The sequence below is a fragment of the Catharus ustulatus genome, chromosome 6 (genome assembly GCF_009819885.2).
Source record: "Catharus ustulatus isolate bCatUst1 chromosome 6, bCatUst1.pri.v2, whole genome shotgun sequence".
NCBI lineage: Eukaryota > Metazoa > Chordata > Aves > Passeriformes > Turdidae > Catharus > Catharus ustulatus.
Window position 1 is genome coordinate 46,512,656 of NC_046226.1, and position 16,439 is coordinate 46,529,094.

General features: G+C 37.9%; 1 protein-coding gene across 1 annotated transcript in view; it reads right to left on the reverse strand.

Moving 5' to 3' along the window:
* The window catches only part of CHID1 (chitinase domain containing 1), a 105,531-nt gene that overhangs the window by 74,490 nt on the left and 14,602 nt on the right, over nt 1-16,439 (reverse strand). Inside the window, exon 9 of the mRNA XM_033061614.2 lies at nt 7,761-7,853. Within this exon, the coding sequence (XP_032917505.1) occupies nt 7,761-7,853 (93 nt within the window). The remainder of the gene's footprint in view (nt 1-7,760; nt 7,854-16,439) is intronic.

Sequence of the window (16,439 nt, forward strand, 5' to 3'; positions counted from 1 at the left end):
TATGTAACAGTACTCTCCATACTCCTGACAGTCCCTTTTTTTTGTAGGATACTCACAGGAAGATGGACAACTATGAGAATAATGAAGGGCAAAGTGTTATTACCAGCTAGGAAAAAAAAATGAAACTGTGCATAGTTAGCTTTCAGATTTTCCCTCACAAGTCCCATTTTCTGTATATTGATTGTCCAAAGAGATTGTCTTCCAGCATCAAATTTATTTATCAGCAACAGCAAGCATACAGAGCATATATGGTATATACTTAGTAACTCTACAATAAATAAACACAATTTTTAGAATTCATTGCTTTTCTGTGACCTCATTCAGCAAATCGGAAAGAAAAGCCAGAAAGATTAGACGTGTGGAAAGCTCAGAAAAGCTGAGCAATAGTATCAGTGACTCCAACAATAAGGTTATCATGACCAGGTTTCTCACAAATATTTTAACCTTTCATAATATTAAGTATATGTATTGGTAAAGTAAAATTCTACTTAATAAAGATTATCCTACAAAGTTGGTTTTATAATATACTGTGTTATTTGACATAATCTGATAATTGGAAACTTCATCTGAAACAAACAGTATGTTTCCTGCTGGTTTGATCCCTGGCATTATTTACTTACCAAAATTTCAAAGCTCTACATTTTGTCTCACATAGTCCTCCCTGTGAATGATGTTAAAAGTAAGTGACAGTTCCCATTTCACTCCAAAACAGACACATGTTAGAAGCTGCTTATAATTTCATTGAATTTGTTTACCATACATTGTCATAAAAATTACCCTGCTGTTTGCTTGCATATTCTACATCAGAATTGCTACTTGCTAGAAATAGCTCTAAGGAAAACAGTGAGTATATATACACCGGAATAGTAAACCAACAAACATATCATTCTGTATACACAAAGTTATGGTAAGGCAATTGAATCTGCACCAGTTTCTAAAGATGACAGATTACTGATACAAAACAAAAATGTAATTGTAAGTATCTCATACTTACAAGTAAGCTCATAATCAATTTCTAAAAGACCAAAGCACCTATTTTCTCTATCACATATGCAAAACACTGGTCAATTTGGTATCCATTAGGCTGAGGAAGTGTGAGGTCGATGAGCAGCTATTCATTGTGTGAATGAATGCTTCCTACTTTTCTGTCAAATATGTATATATATTTATGGGAGAAGCAGAAAAGAGCATGACAGTGCTAGGTAGGAGGAGGGACAACATGTCTACTTCCTGCCAATCATTCCATGAGGCAGAGTAGCAAAACTCAGCTGGTATCAACTGCTACTGGATAGCAGTAATGAAGACTGCACAGATCCCGGCAATTTTCATTGCACATTCTTCTGCAAAGAAAAGGCTGAAGATACTTACGACAGTACTTCATATCCACAATGTTTTTGCAGCAAGAATAAACTGAGTAGCTGAAATGTTTATTTTGAAGAAGTGGCAGTTTAGTGCTGGAAAATACTGATAATACATACCTATAGAAGTTTTAAGTAACAGGAAGAGAAGCTGTAGATTTTTTTTTTCCTTACATATGCAAATATGAAATCCAAAGTTGGGGATGCTTGTTGTATTTTGATGAGACAAGAACATATATTATGTTCAAATATTTGAAGAGAGAAAGTAGTTTGGATTCCTGTAGCTTTAAAATGAAAGCAGCTGCACTACAGCTGTGCATCTCAATAAAGACAGAAATTTTTCTAGAAGCTGTGAGATTAAGTGTACTTTTTATCAGGGAGAAACATGTTTGGTTTTAATTTAAATACTGCTTTGATATGTGCTGTCAGAAACTATCCAGGAGATAAAAAATTATTCTAGCTAAACTGCATGCAATTTGACAGTAGTATCATTTTTTGAGAATGTCACAAGGACAAAAAGAGCTCCAGTGGCTTGTTTACAATGTGCTTCACTCTTACAATAATCCCCAACACCGTGTCCCACAAGGTTGAATGAAACCCTCTTGCTTCCTCACCTCTGCTTTGTACTGGCAAGCATGTTATTAAAACACAGCTAAGAACAGCAGCTATTTTGCATAAAATTACTTAAATCAAGGATCAAGGTTTGACATATCTAGTTATTATTATGCTAGACTTGATAAAATTACCAGAAGTATAAAGCTACTTTGTGTTACCTGAGGCTTCTTAAACAACTGAAACAATCTCTTTCTAACACTGTCTTCCTGCATTTTAATTATGATTGATACATACAAAATCCCAGAGTTTTAGAGATTTTTCAGCAGATTTTTGATATTTTTTCTCGGAAATGCAGCAGTAGCTATATCTGTAATTCTAAAACTCTTAATAGTGGCAAAGTGGGGAAGGTGGGGAAATGGCAGCGGAGATGCAACTGCTGCAACTGGCAGGAACTTGTCACCATTGCCCCCTATGTCTTAAGTCACACATTCAGTAAGGTGGAAAGATGACAGGGAATCTGCTGTGTCATGTGCCCTGTTTGCCTAAAAGGTCTCTACCAGGGAAGGTAGAGTGTGATTCCTGTAACCCATTTCTCTCTTGGACTCCTGGATATTCCTCACCTCCTCATGGAGTTCCCTGAGGGCTTTTCAGTTCAGGAAACCCCCCTGGGCAGCACACTGGAGTGCTCCACCACAGATCATGCTGACAGTGCAGCCTCTCACCTCAGCACCTGAGTTTACTTGCTTACTTCACAGTTTACTTTCTATCATTTACGGATTCTGCACAACATCAAGAGATAAAGAATCATCTGTTATTCAAGGAGCAGCTACTGTCTTGTAGCCTGAAGAGAGGTGTGTTAAAAGGATATCCATCACACAGGATAAACTGCCTAGTGCATATCCTAACCATCAAAATGTCAATAAAGAGTATAGTATTATATTATGAAGTGACACAACCAATGCCATTTTTATTTCTACTTTGCCCGAAGGATCATATTTCAGGGGATGATAAAAGCCCAAGGAAAGCAATTACTAACAACCTAAATACAGAGTTATTTAAAACTGTGTTTAACAAAATGAACAGCTTTTAATGAATGTATACTGAGACTTAACATATTTATATCATATGTCTAAAGTCTGTAATAAGCTACAAATGCCAGGAAGGCAATGGTTATGTAACCATGGATAGATTGAGAATCCCTGTGAAGACAACAACTACAGCTTCCAGGAACTTTTTGTCTTTGTTCTTTATCAGAACAGAAAGAAACAGGAACCTTACAGATGCTCCCTCTGATGATAGCTCATGTAAATAAACTTAATTTTCCTTGCTCATTGTTTTCTTGACAGTAATTGGGAAACAGTGGATAAAATGGTTGCTGAACCTGGACAAAACATGCAATAATCTAGTCATATGAAATTCAATTTACTTGCAGGCACAAAAGAGTTACTATACAAAGTCTCGTTTTTTGCTTTGAGAATACATTTGTAATATTATAAAGAATTTGAGAGAAACAAAATAACCAACCCAATGCCTATGACTTATGAGAACAGGTGCAACCACATTTCAAGGTCCATTTGCCATATTTATTTCCCCCCCGCAACATAGTTATGCAAGTGCATATTTAGGCATAAAGGTATTTCACTCCAGCACACCTATCCTATTTGGAAAGAGGCTTGTGAAACCAGTGTAAAAACATCCACACATCTTTTCCCAGTATAATTTCTGCAGCACAAGAAAACACTGAATTTGCATATATTTAAGGCAGGAATTTAACCAAGCCCAGGATTAGTAGGACCAGTGGAGTTACTCACTGTCAGCAATGGACAGAATATGCCTGGCTACCCACTGACCTTATAGAAATAGTAACCATAGTTTATACGTGCATCAACGTCCATGCATGGTAAAAGCAGTAAAAATCTAACTTTTTGAGACATTCTGTTGAAAGACAGAGTGGAAGTCTTCAGCAAACCATCTGCTCTAGCAGCCACTTACACACCACTGCAATCCCTGCACGTCTCTTCAGACATCTGCAACTGCAAGACTGCAATCCACAAGGGAGAATTACACACGCTTCATAAGGAATAGTTTTGGCTCCTGCTGTTCCTCTCTCTTGTAAATCATTTACATTTGCAGGAAAATAATGCAATTCCTAGGCATCAGGTGGATAAAACCACAATCTCTGTTTTCTTCCACGGGAGCTCGCACGCATTCTCTGTTACAGCAAAGCTTGTTAGAGGTTCCTGCCTCCCAATCACCATCCAAACACATTCCCAACTCTTCATTACTCTTGATTATGCCAGCTCAAATGCCTCTGGTTAATGTTGTGAAAAGCTATAAAATTGTGTGGATTTAAAGAGTAAAGTTTTCTTTTAGTCCAGAACATTTTACAAGCAAACCAAAATCCAAAGGCACCACTGGAACCTTAAGTTACTAAAGCAAGTTTCAGTAGATGATCATATCTCTCACTTTTTGTTGCAAAAGTTGAAAAGTTAAACAGATGATCCAACATGTTTTCTTCCTGCATCCCACACTCCATCTCATGTGCAGTGCTGCATTTTCCAGACGGGTTTTCCCTCAGCAAAGTAGTATTTTTAGCTCTTAAGCGTCTCCTTTCAGATAGCATTTGCTGACAGACTTCTTTGATCTTAATGCATATCAAAAGAGTCTAAATTACAAATTCCTAAATAAACTGCTTACATATGACTATGTTCTCTTTAAATTTTAATCAGGGTAGAACACAAAAGGGACAATGTTTCAAGTCCTAACATCCCAGTTGAGTAGAATGCTCCACATACAGCTCATGTCTCCTTTATCAGTCTATTGCCAGCCACTGAACTCTGATATATTATTTGATTCTTGATGATGCTTATTTCCAAATACATGTTTTTGCTGTATTTTTGATTAACAGTCTACAGTGATTCCAAAAACTAAAGAATGTAAGATGCATTAAAGCATACTTTCAACCATGTGGAAGTGTTAAAACACAAAGTGAGTTTCAACATACAAGATATTTAATACACAGTAGGAGGCACTTTTAAGTTCAAGCCTTGTGTCCTGTAAATCAAATGTTTTCAAGTACCGCTGCTATCCAAAAAGTCAAGTGAGGTAGAAAGAAAATGTCAGAATTCTGATTATTGATATAATTAAATCCAATATATTTCTAAGTTTTAAAGCATACATGGACATTGTGAGTGTTTAAAGATACTACTGTAAGTTACGAATCTATTTGCAACAGCCTATTTACTCAAAAACTTAAAGTGCTTTTTCTTGTTAATGCAATAAGAACACATACATCAAAGACACAGACAGGTGGCTTATGTAAGATTATTGATTGAAAAGAATGTGATTATTGAATTCTACTGGGTCATAAAGGTTTATGGATAAATCCCAAAAACTTTAGGAATGCATAAAGATACATATAATTGGTTTAGAGGAATGAGACTTTCAGATTCTTTTATATAAACTACACCAGTTATTTCTCACAGCTCCTCTACAAACAGGCATGTAAAATTTATTTCAGGTTTAAAATTGTGCTTTAGATAGGCATCTCCTTCCAGCTCTAGTAGTACATCCCTAAATCCCAGTTTAGAAAGGTTTCAGAACTGTGACCTCACTATTGTGTCAACATGCAGGACAGCAGGAGGCAGCAATGACAACACAAGATCCAAACCTCTGTGTGGTGTTCATCTGAGAAATAGTCCTGAAAGGTAGTTACCTTAAAAATGCAAATTCCAGGCAAAATATGTTTAAGAATACAGAGGTTTTATAGAGGCTCCAACTCTTGTTCAAGGATTAAAAAAAATACACTGTAGAGCCCCACATGACTAAGAGAAACAAAACAGATTTAGGACCCTCTAGTTGACCTTGGTACCATCAGTAAGTATCACAATGAACAGGAATGTTGAGGTTTGTGCTATTCTCCACTTTCTTCCTTCCTCCAAAAGCACAAATGCACTTCAAACGTGAACAGTGTTTATAGCAATTACTTAAATTCTACCAGCACATGCATTAGCATTTTGAAAAGCAACTATGTGATGCAGTGACTGATAAGGCATTTTAGAAAAATGTTTAAAATGTTCTTTTTTGCTTTACCTGTAAAGAATGAAATGAATAGCAACAGAAAATTACTTTTTAAAGTAACTATCAATTGGGATGAGATGTAGGACATAAAAGGGCAGCATGAAAGATTGGAATAAATGACAGACGGGAGATAACACATAATAATTTTGCATTATTTTTTATTTAACCAAATCAGAAGAAACTCAAAGTACTTATTAGCAGCACTTAAAAGCCATGTGATGCAAAGGCATACCAGCCCACAATTTTCCAGAGAAATCTGGCAGAAATTAGAGAATTAATGATCCAGAGACAAGTAAAAGCATAGGTGCTTGAGGGATAGGAAGAAATCACCTCAAAATGTAGCTAGGCCTTCAATCCTGTAAGTAAAGGGCTCTGCACAGGTAATATTTTACAAAATTGTCTACTTTACCAATTTACATGGAATTTATTGTTTTCTTTTGCTACATTTATTGTTTTCTTGTTTCTCTCTCTCTGCCTATTAAAATCAGGTGGCCAGCCCCACACAGAAGCAAAGGGATTTTGTCATTAAACTAGCTACTTCTTGTAAGGATATAAATCAGTTATAGCATGCAACAGAGGAAAATATAAAAAATAAGACATACCCTCAAGTACATATTTTATAGAAAACAAACTGCAATCAGATTTCAGGCAGCTATTGAAGAACAAAATTAGATAGATACTGTTCTGGGCTTACAGTCCTAAAATGGTAGGAAGTAGTTATATTCAGGAATTGGTTTGGATGAGGTTACATTACTAACATACAGAAGAGGTGACACCACAGTTATAGGGCAGATGCTAACCAATTGCAGCACACAGAAAACCTTTTAGTCACCTACTACAGGATCTCTGAATCTTTTAATTCAGATGCATTTAAGTCTGCACAGATAGCTGTAAGCAGGAATGCTTTATTTCCTCAACATGCCATAGGACCTCCTCATAAAACCCTATAAAAACTTGAGGTCATTGCAGAGAAAAGTTCAGTCACAGAAGCAACATTTACCAGACTGCTCAGGCATTCAATTTTCTCAGCCTTTTTGGCACTTTGAAAATGAATGTACACTGAAAGATGTGACAGCCTACAAGAAATTTAGGAGGCTGTACAACACTGTCCTGAAACTGTGCTGTTAAACTGTCATAATCTATATTGGTTGTGAGCCTATCCATACTGCTGTACAGCCCAAAGTGAGAAAAATAAGAAATTGTCATATTTTTTGTTAGCTGTCTACAAACTCACATTTGAAAAAGTACCTAACAATACTTCTCTGTTTGATTTACATTACTGAGTTTTCATATGCAGGCATGAGGCTGCTGAACAGCTTAAAGGAAGACAGGAAACTTGCGGGGGGAAAAATAACCTTGCATTGCCAAGTCTACAATTGTTAGCCAACTGTGCACTTGCAGCTGGGAAAGCCAACCACATCCTGGGCTGCATCAAGGGAAGTGTGGTCAGCAGGTCAAGGGAGGGGATTCTGTCTCTCTACTCTCTTCTCACAACACCCCAGCTGGAGTGTGGGGGAGAACAAGGTCCAGCATAGCACCTCTCCTTCTTGGTTCCTCTATCACATCAAAAATTAAAAGGTACGTATGAATGCACATAGTTACCAAGACTATTCACTGCAACATTCATGGAGACAGGACTACCAATCAAACCCAAATAATTTCTTCTTCTTTTAAACTGCACAGCTTTAAACAAAGCTTTGAATTTACTGTTTATCAGACAAGAAAGTATTTCTCACCTGGAAACTGCCATCTAAATGGAATACTCACCCTGCTGCAACTGCAGGAGGGATGACCAGTATGAGTTTAAGTTGTGCTTCATGCAGAGCTTCAGAAACGTGAGTGAGCAAGTGGATCAACTCCCTGAAATATAAATATAGTATTAGAGGGAAAGGCAGGAAAACTGCTGCTATATATTGACAAGAACAAGTAACAGTAGTAATAACTGAAAAAATGCAGCTGACAAGAGAGACAAACACAATTTGTTGCAAATGATCATAGCAGAAAAAAACAATTAGGAAGACTGATTAGGTTTACCCCCTTTAAGGACTATGAACTGTCTCACTGCTTGAGACAGTCTTAGTTTTATTGGAACTGGTGATCACCCTGGAGTTCTTAGTTTTATTTTAATCTAACTATGCATTGCTAGCATGGAAAACAAGCCAGGGTGTCTTATCAGAGCAGGTCACCTCTTGAGGTCATTTTTGAAAAGAATTAGATCAATAGAAGAACCAAACACTGTTCTGAAGAAGCAGCTTTTGAAGAGATCAAAGTTGTCACTGTGTTGCTACACACAAGAATTTGTGAAGACACTTTCACAGCAAAACATGCACTCTTCAAGGGATGTTTCTGAGGCCTGTGTTTAGAAACATTTCTTCTGCTGGTATTTTTTTCCTTGTATAAATAATCCTTATGTTTTTCCATACTTCACTGTATACCTACAAAATACATGTTTGACAGTGTCAAAACATCTGGAAATAGCATCTTCTCTCTGCATCATTAAGATAAAGTCTTCCACAAAAGCTGATTTTCATATCCATAGTCTTGGTATTTCAATAGGAAAATAAACTTAAAAATTCTTATGCAAACTGTTTTTAGCACCCCCAACTGGAATGGTGATGTTAATAGAAAACCCTTCAACCTGCAGAAACAAAGTTTAATGTTATCTTTAGAGGAATTCAATATTACCTTACATTTGCACTGCAAACATGGCCTGTCTGAGTGCCTTTCTTAAGTAATTTGGTTTTTCAGAACAAAGTTAACTTTCCTGTTTTTCAACTGGCCAAGAGGATCCACAAATACAGTCAGATGATATTAGTATAGAAATCTAGATCTGTTTAGGACTACACTCAAACCTGAACCAAACAGAAAGCAACTTCACCATCCATTCCAGGAGCTTAAATTGCTTAATCAGGAAAGGTAGAGTAGACAGAAGCCATCATTCAAGCTGTCTGCTCCACTTAAACTGGATTAGACCTGAACTCTCAGAAACATCTTTGCACTGTCATGCCTTTCAAGGCAGTATAATCCTAGGGATATTCTCCTGAAGTTATTGTTCTTCCTATATAATGATCCATCACAGTAATTATGCTTGATTTTCTCAATGTAGACGCTATCCAAAGATAACCAAATATTTCCATTTTCCCTGAAATGGTTTGATGGGTGATGAAAACTTTCTACGGCCATTACTCTCAAAATCCTGGCAAACAAACAGCGCATTTTATCACCTTCCCAACATCAGCAATATTTTATGCTTGCAATTTGAGAGCTAGCTGTGCTGAACAGCTCTTAACAATAAACTATCACACTGCCACCTATATTTCTCTTCTGGGGAAAGACATGAGATTACAGCAATCAGATTTTGGTCAGTCTGCAGCAGGTACTTCTATCATTCTTGCTCTGGGAAACCAGTAGCTTTCCCTCCTGTTACTTTACCACATTCATTCCACATTAGGAGTGTCAGTATTCAAACAAAACCATTATATCATAGAAAAATAATTTTCCACAGGAACACATTAAAAAATTACTACACTAAGCTAAACTGACATTTATTCACACAAACATAAACATCTATCACAACTCCCACAAGACATAATCTTATCAAAAGCTATCATCAGTATTAAAACTAGGTAAGCAAGCTTTTCCACTGATTTGTATCTTGTGACTTAGTGAACTTTTTAACTAATTATGCCCAAACTACAGTATAACTCAACCTTTATTAGATGCCAAAGACGCTATATATAAGATACATTTGACCAATGAAACAATTGCTCTCGCCTTGAGATTACAGTGTTCATCAGCAGGGATCTCTCTTCTCTGCCTGGCTGCCTTTGTTAGCTGTAGGAGCTTTGAGAACTCTGCACCATGCAAAACATTAACTGACTTTAACTATTTAGAATATGAGGAGACAAAAAGAAGGGCAATAGGACAAAAGAACCTAGCATAGGTACAGAACAAGATAACATCTTTTCCATTTAGAAACAAGGTTGACACCCTCACTCCCATTCTGCAGAGGCAAAGACTGATCCACAAAGGCAGTGACATACCCACAAAAACAGTGACTGCACAAAAAAACCCCATATTTTGAAATATGTACATGTAGAACCATAACCTACAACTGTGAACACAGGACAGAGATTTGTGGTATTAAAAAGGGGTAGGAATGTACTTTGGATTGTTGGTGCACTTGGGACTCTAAAACAGGGTATATCTAAACAGCCACTTCCTACTCTGCCCCCACGAAATTCAATCAGTATTGATCTGGCTGAAAAATAATTACCTTCAACTTGAAGGAGGTCAAGAAGAAAAAGGACAGCTGGACAATTGCAGAGTTTTACTCAAGAAACCCAGATTAATATCTATTCATTAATCTGTTAAGACAGGGTTCTGGGCCCTGAAAACTTTCTGGCAAATCAGGCAGGATTAACGGCTAAAGACAATTTAGGCTCACTTCCATGTGCTGGCCAAGACAGATGAAGTAAATCAAACATGCACTCTTCCCTCTCCTCCTAAGAGCATTAGAAGAATGTTCATTTATTGTGCTATAAATTAAAACTTTACCATGCCCCAACAGCGTTTTCCAGTGTTTTAAATGCAATATTCTCCAATGTTACCATTGGCAATTTTTGACATATTAAACGTTATAGTGAAGTACAGGAAAGTAGAAATAGAATCAATCTTTCTAAAAAAGCTTCATTAAATATTTACCAGACACTTCACTATAGTCAAGTTTAACTTCAGAGCAGCTACTGAAATATTGGCAACTTTAAAAGTCTATCTTGAGCTAAGTAAGGTCTACTTCATTCATACTGTCTCAGGCCTTCTCTTATCACTGCTGTTTGATAGGTCAATTTTCCAAGTGTCTATGATTTCAAAGTATTTTGTCTCCTACTAAGGATGCAGACCTCCACATTTTTATCACCCATATTTTATGGCAAGCTTATTTTTTCCAAGAATCACTTTTTACAGCATTGCTGTTCTACAGTGTTTTGGACATCTTGTAGAAGAGTTTAGTTCAGTGCGCAAGAGTGGGATTTCTGCATTTGAAAGGCCTTGAAGAAGATATGAAAGGTTTTCATACCCTTCCCTTCAGTTACACCACCCTTCAAAGCTCTGCAGTTTTCCAACTTTAGTCACCTTTCTGAACAAACTGGGAGTCACTGCTCCCTAAAATTTATGCCTTGTCAAGAAAATGGGACAAAATAAAGCTGTCTACTTGAAGAAGAAATTGCCCTTTTCTGCCATTTCACTGCCTAGTTAATACCAAGAAACTGGAGTGAATTATGGCAAATCTTTGATTAATAGATTAATTTTTCAGGGACTAACAAGAAGGATACAACTACCAGAAGTTTTTCCTCCTATACTCCTACCAACATTAATAAGATGCCTGAAGGTCATCTTCTGCATAGAGTGACAAAAATATCACATTTTTCAGATTGATTCTGTGTGATGACAGTACCAGCTGTCAAGTAATGCTGGACTGATCAGAATATTGTGTGCATTTTTATGTAGCCTGTGAGAGTATTATGAGTATATTATGTCTTTTTCATAACATATCCAGGTCTCTGGAGAAAAATAAACCCACTCAGAAAACCCACAATTGAGATTAGTAAGTGAGACATGGTCTTGTCTAGCTGTTAACTAAATAAGCAGGAAAACCTTTGCTTGCTCAGGTCTCTCAATATTTCTGCCATGTACATTTCTAAACTTAAATGCCATGGGATGAATAACTTGGAATATTTTATTGCAAAATCAGGCAAGAAAGATTTAGAATAAAAACAAAAGACAGTTATTTAAGAAGTAGGTTTCAACTATAAGAAGCAGCAAAACAGATTAGAATTGAGATATCATCTCCATAGGATATCTCAGTTCATTTAGATTTCTATTAGGAGACTACTTTCCTGTGTGTTAGGGTAAAAGGTGGGCAGCTGAATCCTTTTTCACTGTGCAATGATTGCCGGCATGAAAAGAAGCAGCATCAGTTAGATGCAGTCTTTCATCTCCCATTAAATTTGATGCCACTGTGATTTGTATATTAATAATTCTATTCCCAGAAAACACAGGGAAGAAGTAGGCAGCAGTGCTACAGAGTACTTCAAAGTATCTGTATTAGACATCTGCAAGAGCCTGAAGTGGTCAGCATAAAGCCCCTGAAAAAGGCCCATGCACACACATCAAAGTGACTCAGGTTCTTCAGATGGAACAGGTGTTATTTTTAAAATTAAGAACTGAAACAGAAAACCCAAATGCCATTTTATACATGTGAAAGCATACAGCATTGCTGTGTGAGACTCGAGGCACCAAGGCTCCTACATGAACAGCCAGAGAAGAAGCTGCTCAGCATATCTAACATAAAAGTAGGCAGATATATTCAGGCACGTAATTCTCTTATAAAAATTGATAATATTGATAAATCAACATTTAATAAATATGCAAAATAAAGCAGCACAAAGGATTTATATAATTTAAGATTTTAGTCTGCTAAGCATTACAGAACAATTCTATAACCCCAAACCAGCATGATTGAAAAAGTTCTTGTTCTTGAAAAAAACCCAAACTAGTTTGAGTTAGTTCAGCTTAAGAGGACATAAAACAGAAGTTATTTAGTGAGCCTGAAACCACAAAATTTCATGTGTTAGTGGATGCCAGCAACATAACTTCTTAGCAACATTTCACCTCATCTGTGATGCCAGCTAGAATAAATAGGAAACTGAAGACTCTTCTTAGGTAACTCCTTGGGCCTCAAAGGAAAACATTTCACTCATTTCTAAAGTTAACTTGAGTACCCCAAAAAAGAAAGGTTTTCTAGAAACATGCAAAGGGCTAAGAGAGAAGTGTTTATCTAATTTTAAAAATGCTCAGTGATCACAGGTTCCTAAAGAGGCTGGTCACAGGATTTATGTGTTACTGAAGAGCTAGCACTGTTACCTGTTATGTGAAGATTCTTACATAATTTAATCATCACAAAGCTTTTAGGCAATTTTAAAGCCCCAGCATCAAGGGTGTGTTATGAGAATGCCCCATCCAATATTCAGATGCAGCTATTGAAAAGAGGTATCTCATGGGGACACTTGCTCAGCTGAGGTCAACTGAGAAGAGACCTTCAGCTGCAATTAATCCAGCTTTCTGATATATGAAGTAGTTTTTAAATCATAGCCCAGTTTAGGACACTAATTTGCAGGTTTTCAGGTTGTTTTGCAGACTTATCTGCTTCTGGGTGCACTCTGCTAGACAGTATCACTGCACATTTTCTTTAGAGAGTGGACACTGATTTCCTAGCTGAAACCTGTATCAGGCACAAATGTTTCATAAACAAATCCCCCTGTTGTCATTTTAAGCTGGATAAAGAAACCTGTGCTGCATCAAGTGCTCCTGCACCACTAAGGGAGCACATTGGATGGGATCACAGATCTTTTCTATAACACAGTTAAAAACGCCACAGGAACAATTTCCACAGCTTTCCCCACAACACATATATATGAAATATATAGAATAATAAAGCGCCATTTATTAATTTAATAGCTAGGTATGCACTTAATTTATGTTTTGAAAAATGAAAACCATAATGATTCTTGTGAAATACTTTTCCCTAGATCAACACCACTGCTCTAACACTGCATAAAGCAAGCTGGCAGCTGCAGTGTATACCCGTACATTTTTATCCACCTGTGCTGAGCTTCAATAACCTGTTGCTAACTGCTTACATGATATTATTCCTTGTATGTCGGGGAGGAAAGGCATTTTTTAAATGTTATTTTTAAACTAAAACACGTTCACATTAAATAACATGAATAAACTTTATTAGCTAGGCAGGTCACCTCATATTGTCAGAGTGCTCTGAAAGCAGCTTGAAGGCAAAATATCTGTTCCCAGGAGCATCATTATGATCTTTTGTCCCTTCAACTACAAGCAGGTTAAGCTACTTCCAGGCATTTGACCTTGAAGGCTCTGAACCGGGAAAGCCTAAACTGCACTTAACAGTTATGACAGGTGCTTTATTTGCAGTATGCACAAATCCCGTCCTACAACCACTTCACCTCTCCAAAGGATTAGGGTTCACCTCTGTGCTGACATATCCTGCGAACTAATCCCCACCTTTCCCAAGGCTAAGAACTTGCTTTACTACCGGTGTTTGCCACTTTAGAAAGACAAAAGCTGAGGGAAGATCGGGTGTGACTCATGTTACAATATTGCCACGCTGTGGTCTAAAGGAGGCATTGCGCTGCTCCAACTTCTGACAGGAACAAGAGAAGCAAAAGACCACCCATGCTTACCCAGAAAAAACTCTGCTCAGCTACTCAAAATGGAATCAACCGATCCCAAAGTAACAGCACTCCAAGAGCAATAAAAATACAGGCTTGCCAACATATTAAGTTCACTTTATTTTGCCCCTTAAGATCTGCCCTAAGAAGCTGTTCCCTCCAGAAAACATTATTAGGGAAAGCTCCTGGGGCACTGGACAGGCAAGCCATCGAGCATCAAAGCAAGTGATAGGAAAACAAACTTAATCTCAAAATGAAGACACCGGTCCCACAACTTGGAAGCATCACGAGACAAAATTTCTATATAATGATGTGAGTCTCCTACATTCACATAACAGCTGTAACTGCACACCGAGCCCAGCTTCAGCTTTCTGTCTTAACTGGCATCATCAGAATGCTGCAAGCCCAACCCAAGGCATTGTGAAACTCAAACACACTAACCATTCCTGGGGACATGGCAATAAAAGGAGGAAAAACCCACAGATGAGTTTCCAACTAAGCACTTAAATGGAGGAAAACCTGCAGTTCCTAACTTATGTTCCCCTTTATGCTTTTGTGACAATCTCACATTTAAGTTAGGATAATCCTCAAGTGTTGTTCACAATGGCCACATACAATTACACATTACTGACTCAGAGAAAAGGATCCAGTAACCATTATAGAGTGTGAGAATAACCCTTTCCTTCTCAGAAGTTATAGAAAACACTCCCACTCCTTTCTATCAATAAGAGACAGGCAGTGAATGGAAGTGGTGCTTCACCTAAATAACACTCAGGTAACTGAAGGCTAAGGCAACTAAACAGCAGTATCTCCTCTAGTACAAACAGTTTTTATGACACCTGTTTCTCATAGTGTCCTTCTGAACAAAATGTCCAGCACACAGTGAGATAAACTCTGCTGTGGAAAGGGCCCTGGGCGTCCTGGTCACTGGTAAGTTGAATCTGAGCCAGCAGGGCCCTGGAAGCCAGGAGGGCCAACCCTGTCCTGCGAGTCATCAGGCACAGAGCCAGGCAAGGGAGGGGATTGTCCTGCTCTGCTCTGCACTGGGACAGCCTCACTTTGAGTGCTGGGTGCCACAATATAAAAATGCATAAAGCTGTTAGAGAGTGTCCAAAGAAGGGCCATGAGGATTGAGGGGAAGCTGTCTAAAGAACAGCTGAGGTCACTCAGTCCGTTCAGCCTGGAGGAGACTGAGGAGAGACCTCACTGCAGTTACAACTTCCTCCTGGGGGAAGGACGAGGGGCAGACACTGGTCTCTTCTCTCCGGTAACAGTTGCATCAGGGGAGGTTTTGGTTGGATATTAGGAAAAGGTTTTCAACACGGAGGGTGCTTGGGCAGCAGAACAGGCTCCCCAGGGAAATGGCCACAGCACTAGCCTGACAAAGTTCAGGAAGTCTTTGGGACAACACACTTGAGCACATGATTTGACTCTTGTGCAGGGATAGGAGCTGGACTCGATGATTCTTGTGGATCCCTTTCAACTCAGCTTATTCTGTGATTCTGCGAAATAACACTGTTTTAAACCAACATTACTCCTGGCAGAGAGCAGTATTTTTACCACGCCACAAATAAACTCATCCCAGAGCTAACAGAAAAGTATGTTTTGCTCATGTGTTTCATTTGCAACACTTTCATCCCAGTGTGTTTAAAGTGATCTTCAGTGGGTCTTAGAATGACAGTTACACAGTCTGTCTTATATCTGTGTTAACTAATAGGAAAACTATTGATTTTACCTAAATACAGTAAGCATAATAAATAAAATGACCACTACAACCCACTTCTGACTGGCAGTTACTAGTTGCTTCAGTCACCTTCTTGGCTACATTATTAAGACACTGCACTAGGTTGAGAGCTCAGGATACAGATAAGCTCTTAGGAATAACCTGGCAAACCACCTAATTATAAGCAAGAGCATATAGCTGAAGAATTACTCATTGAAGGGCAATTGATGGAGCCCTTTACAAAGCAAAAAAGATTCTGCAGTTTCAATTTTTTTGTTCCCAAGTGTTAATTTTCTACGGAAAAGGTAGGGCTGCTAATAGCACACTCAGTTTGAGAAGTAACTAATATATGCCTTCTGTCAGCAACATTTGCCCTAACCAGAATAACCTGAAGTAACCGTTTTTTGAAAGGTGAAAGCCTTCCACAATGAACTCAGAATTCTGTGCTGCTTCCTTTAAGCTAAT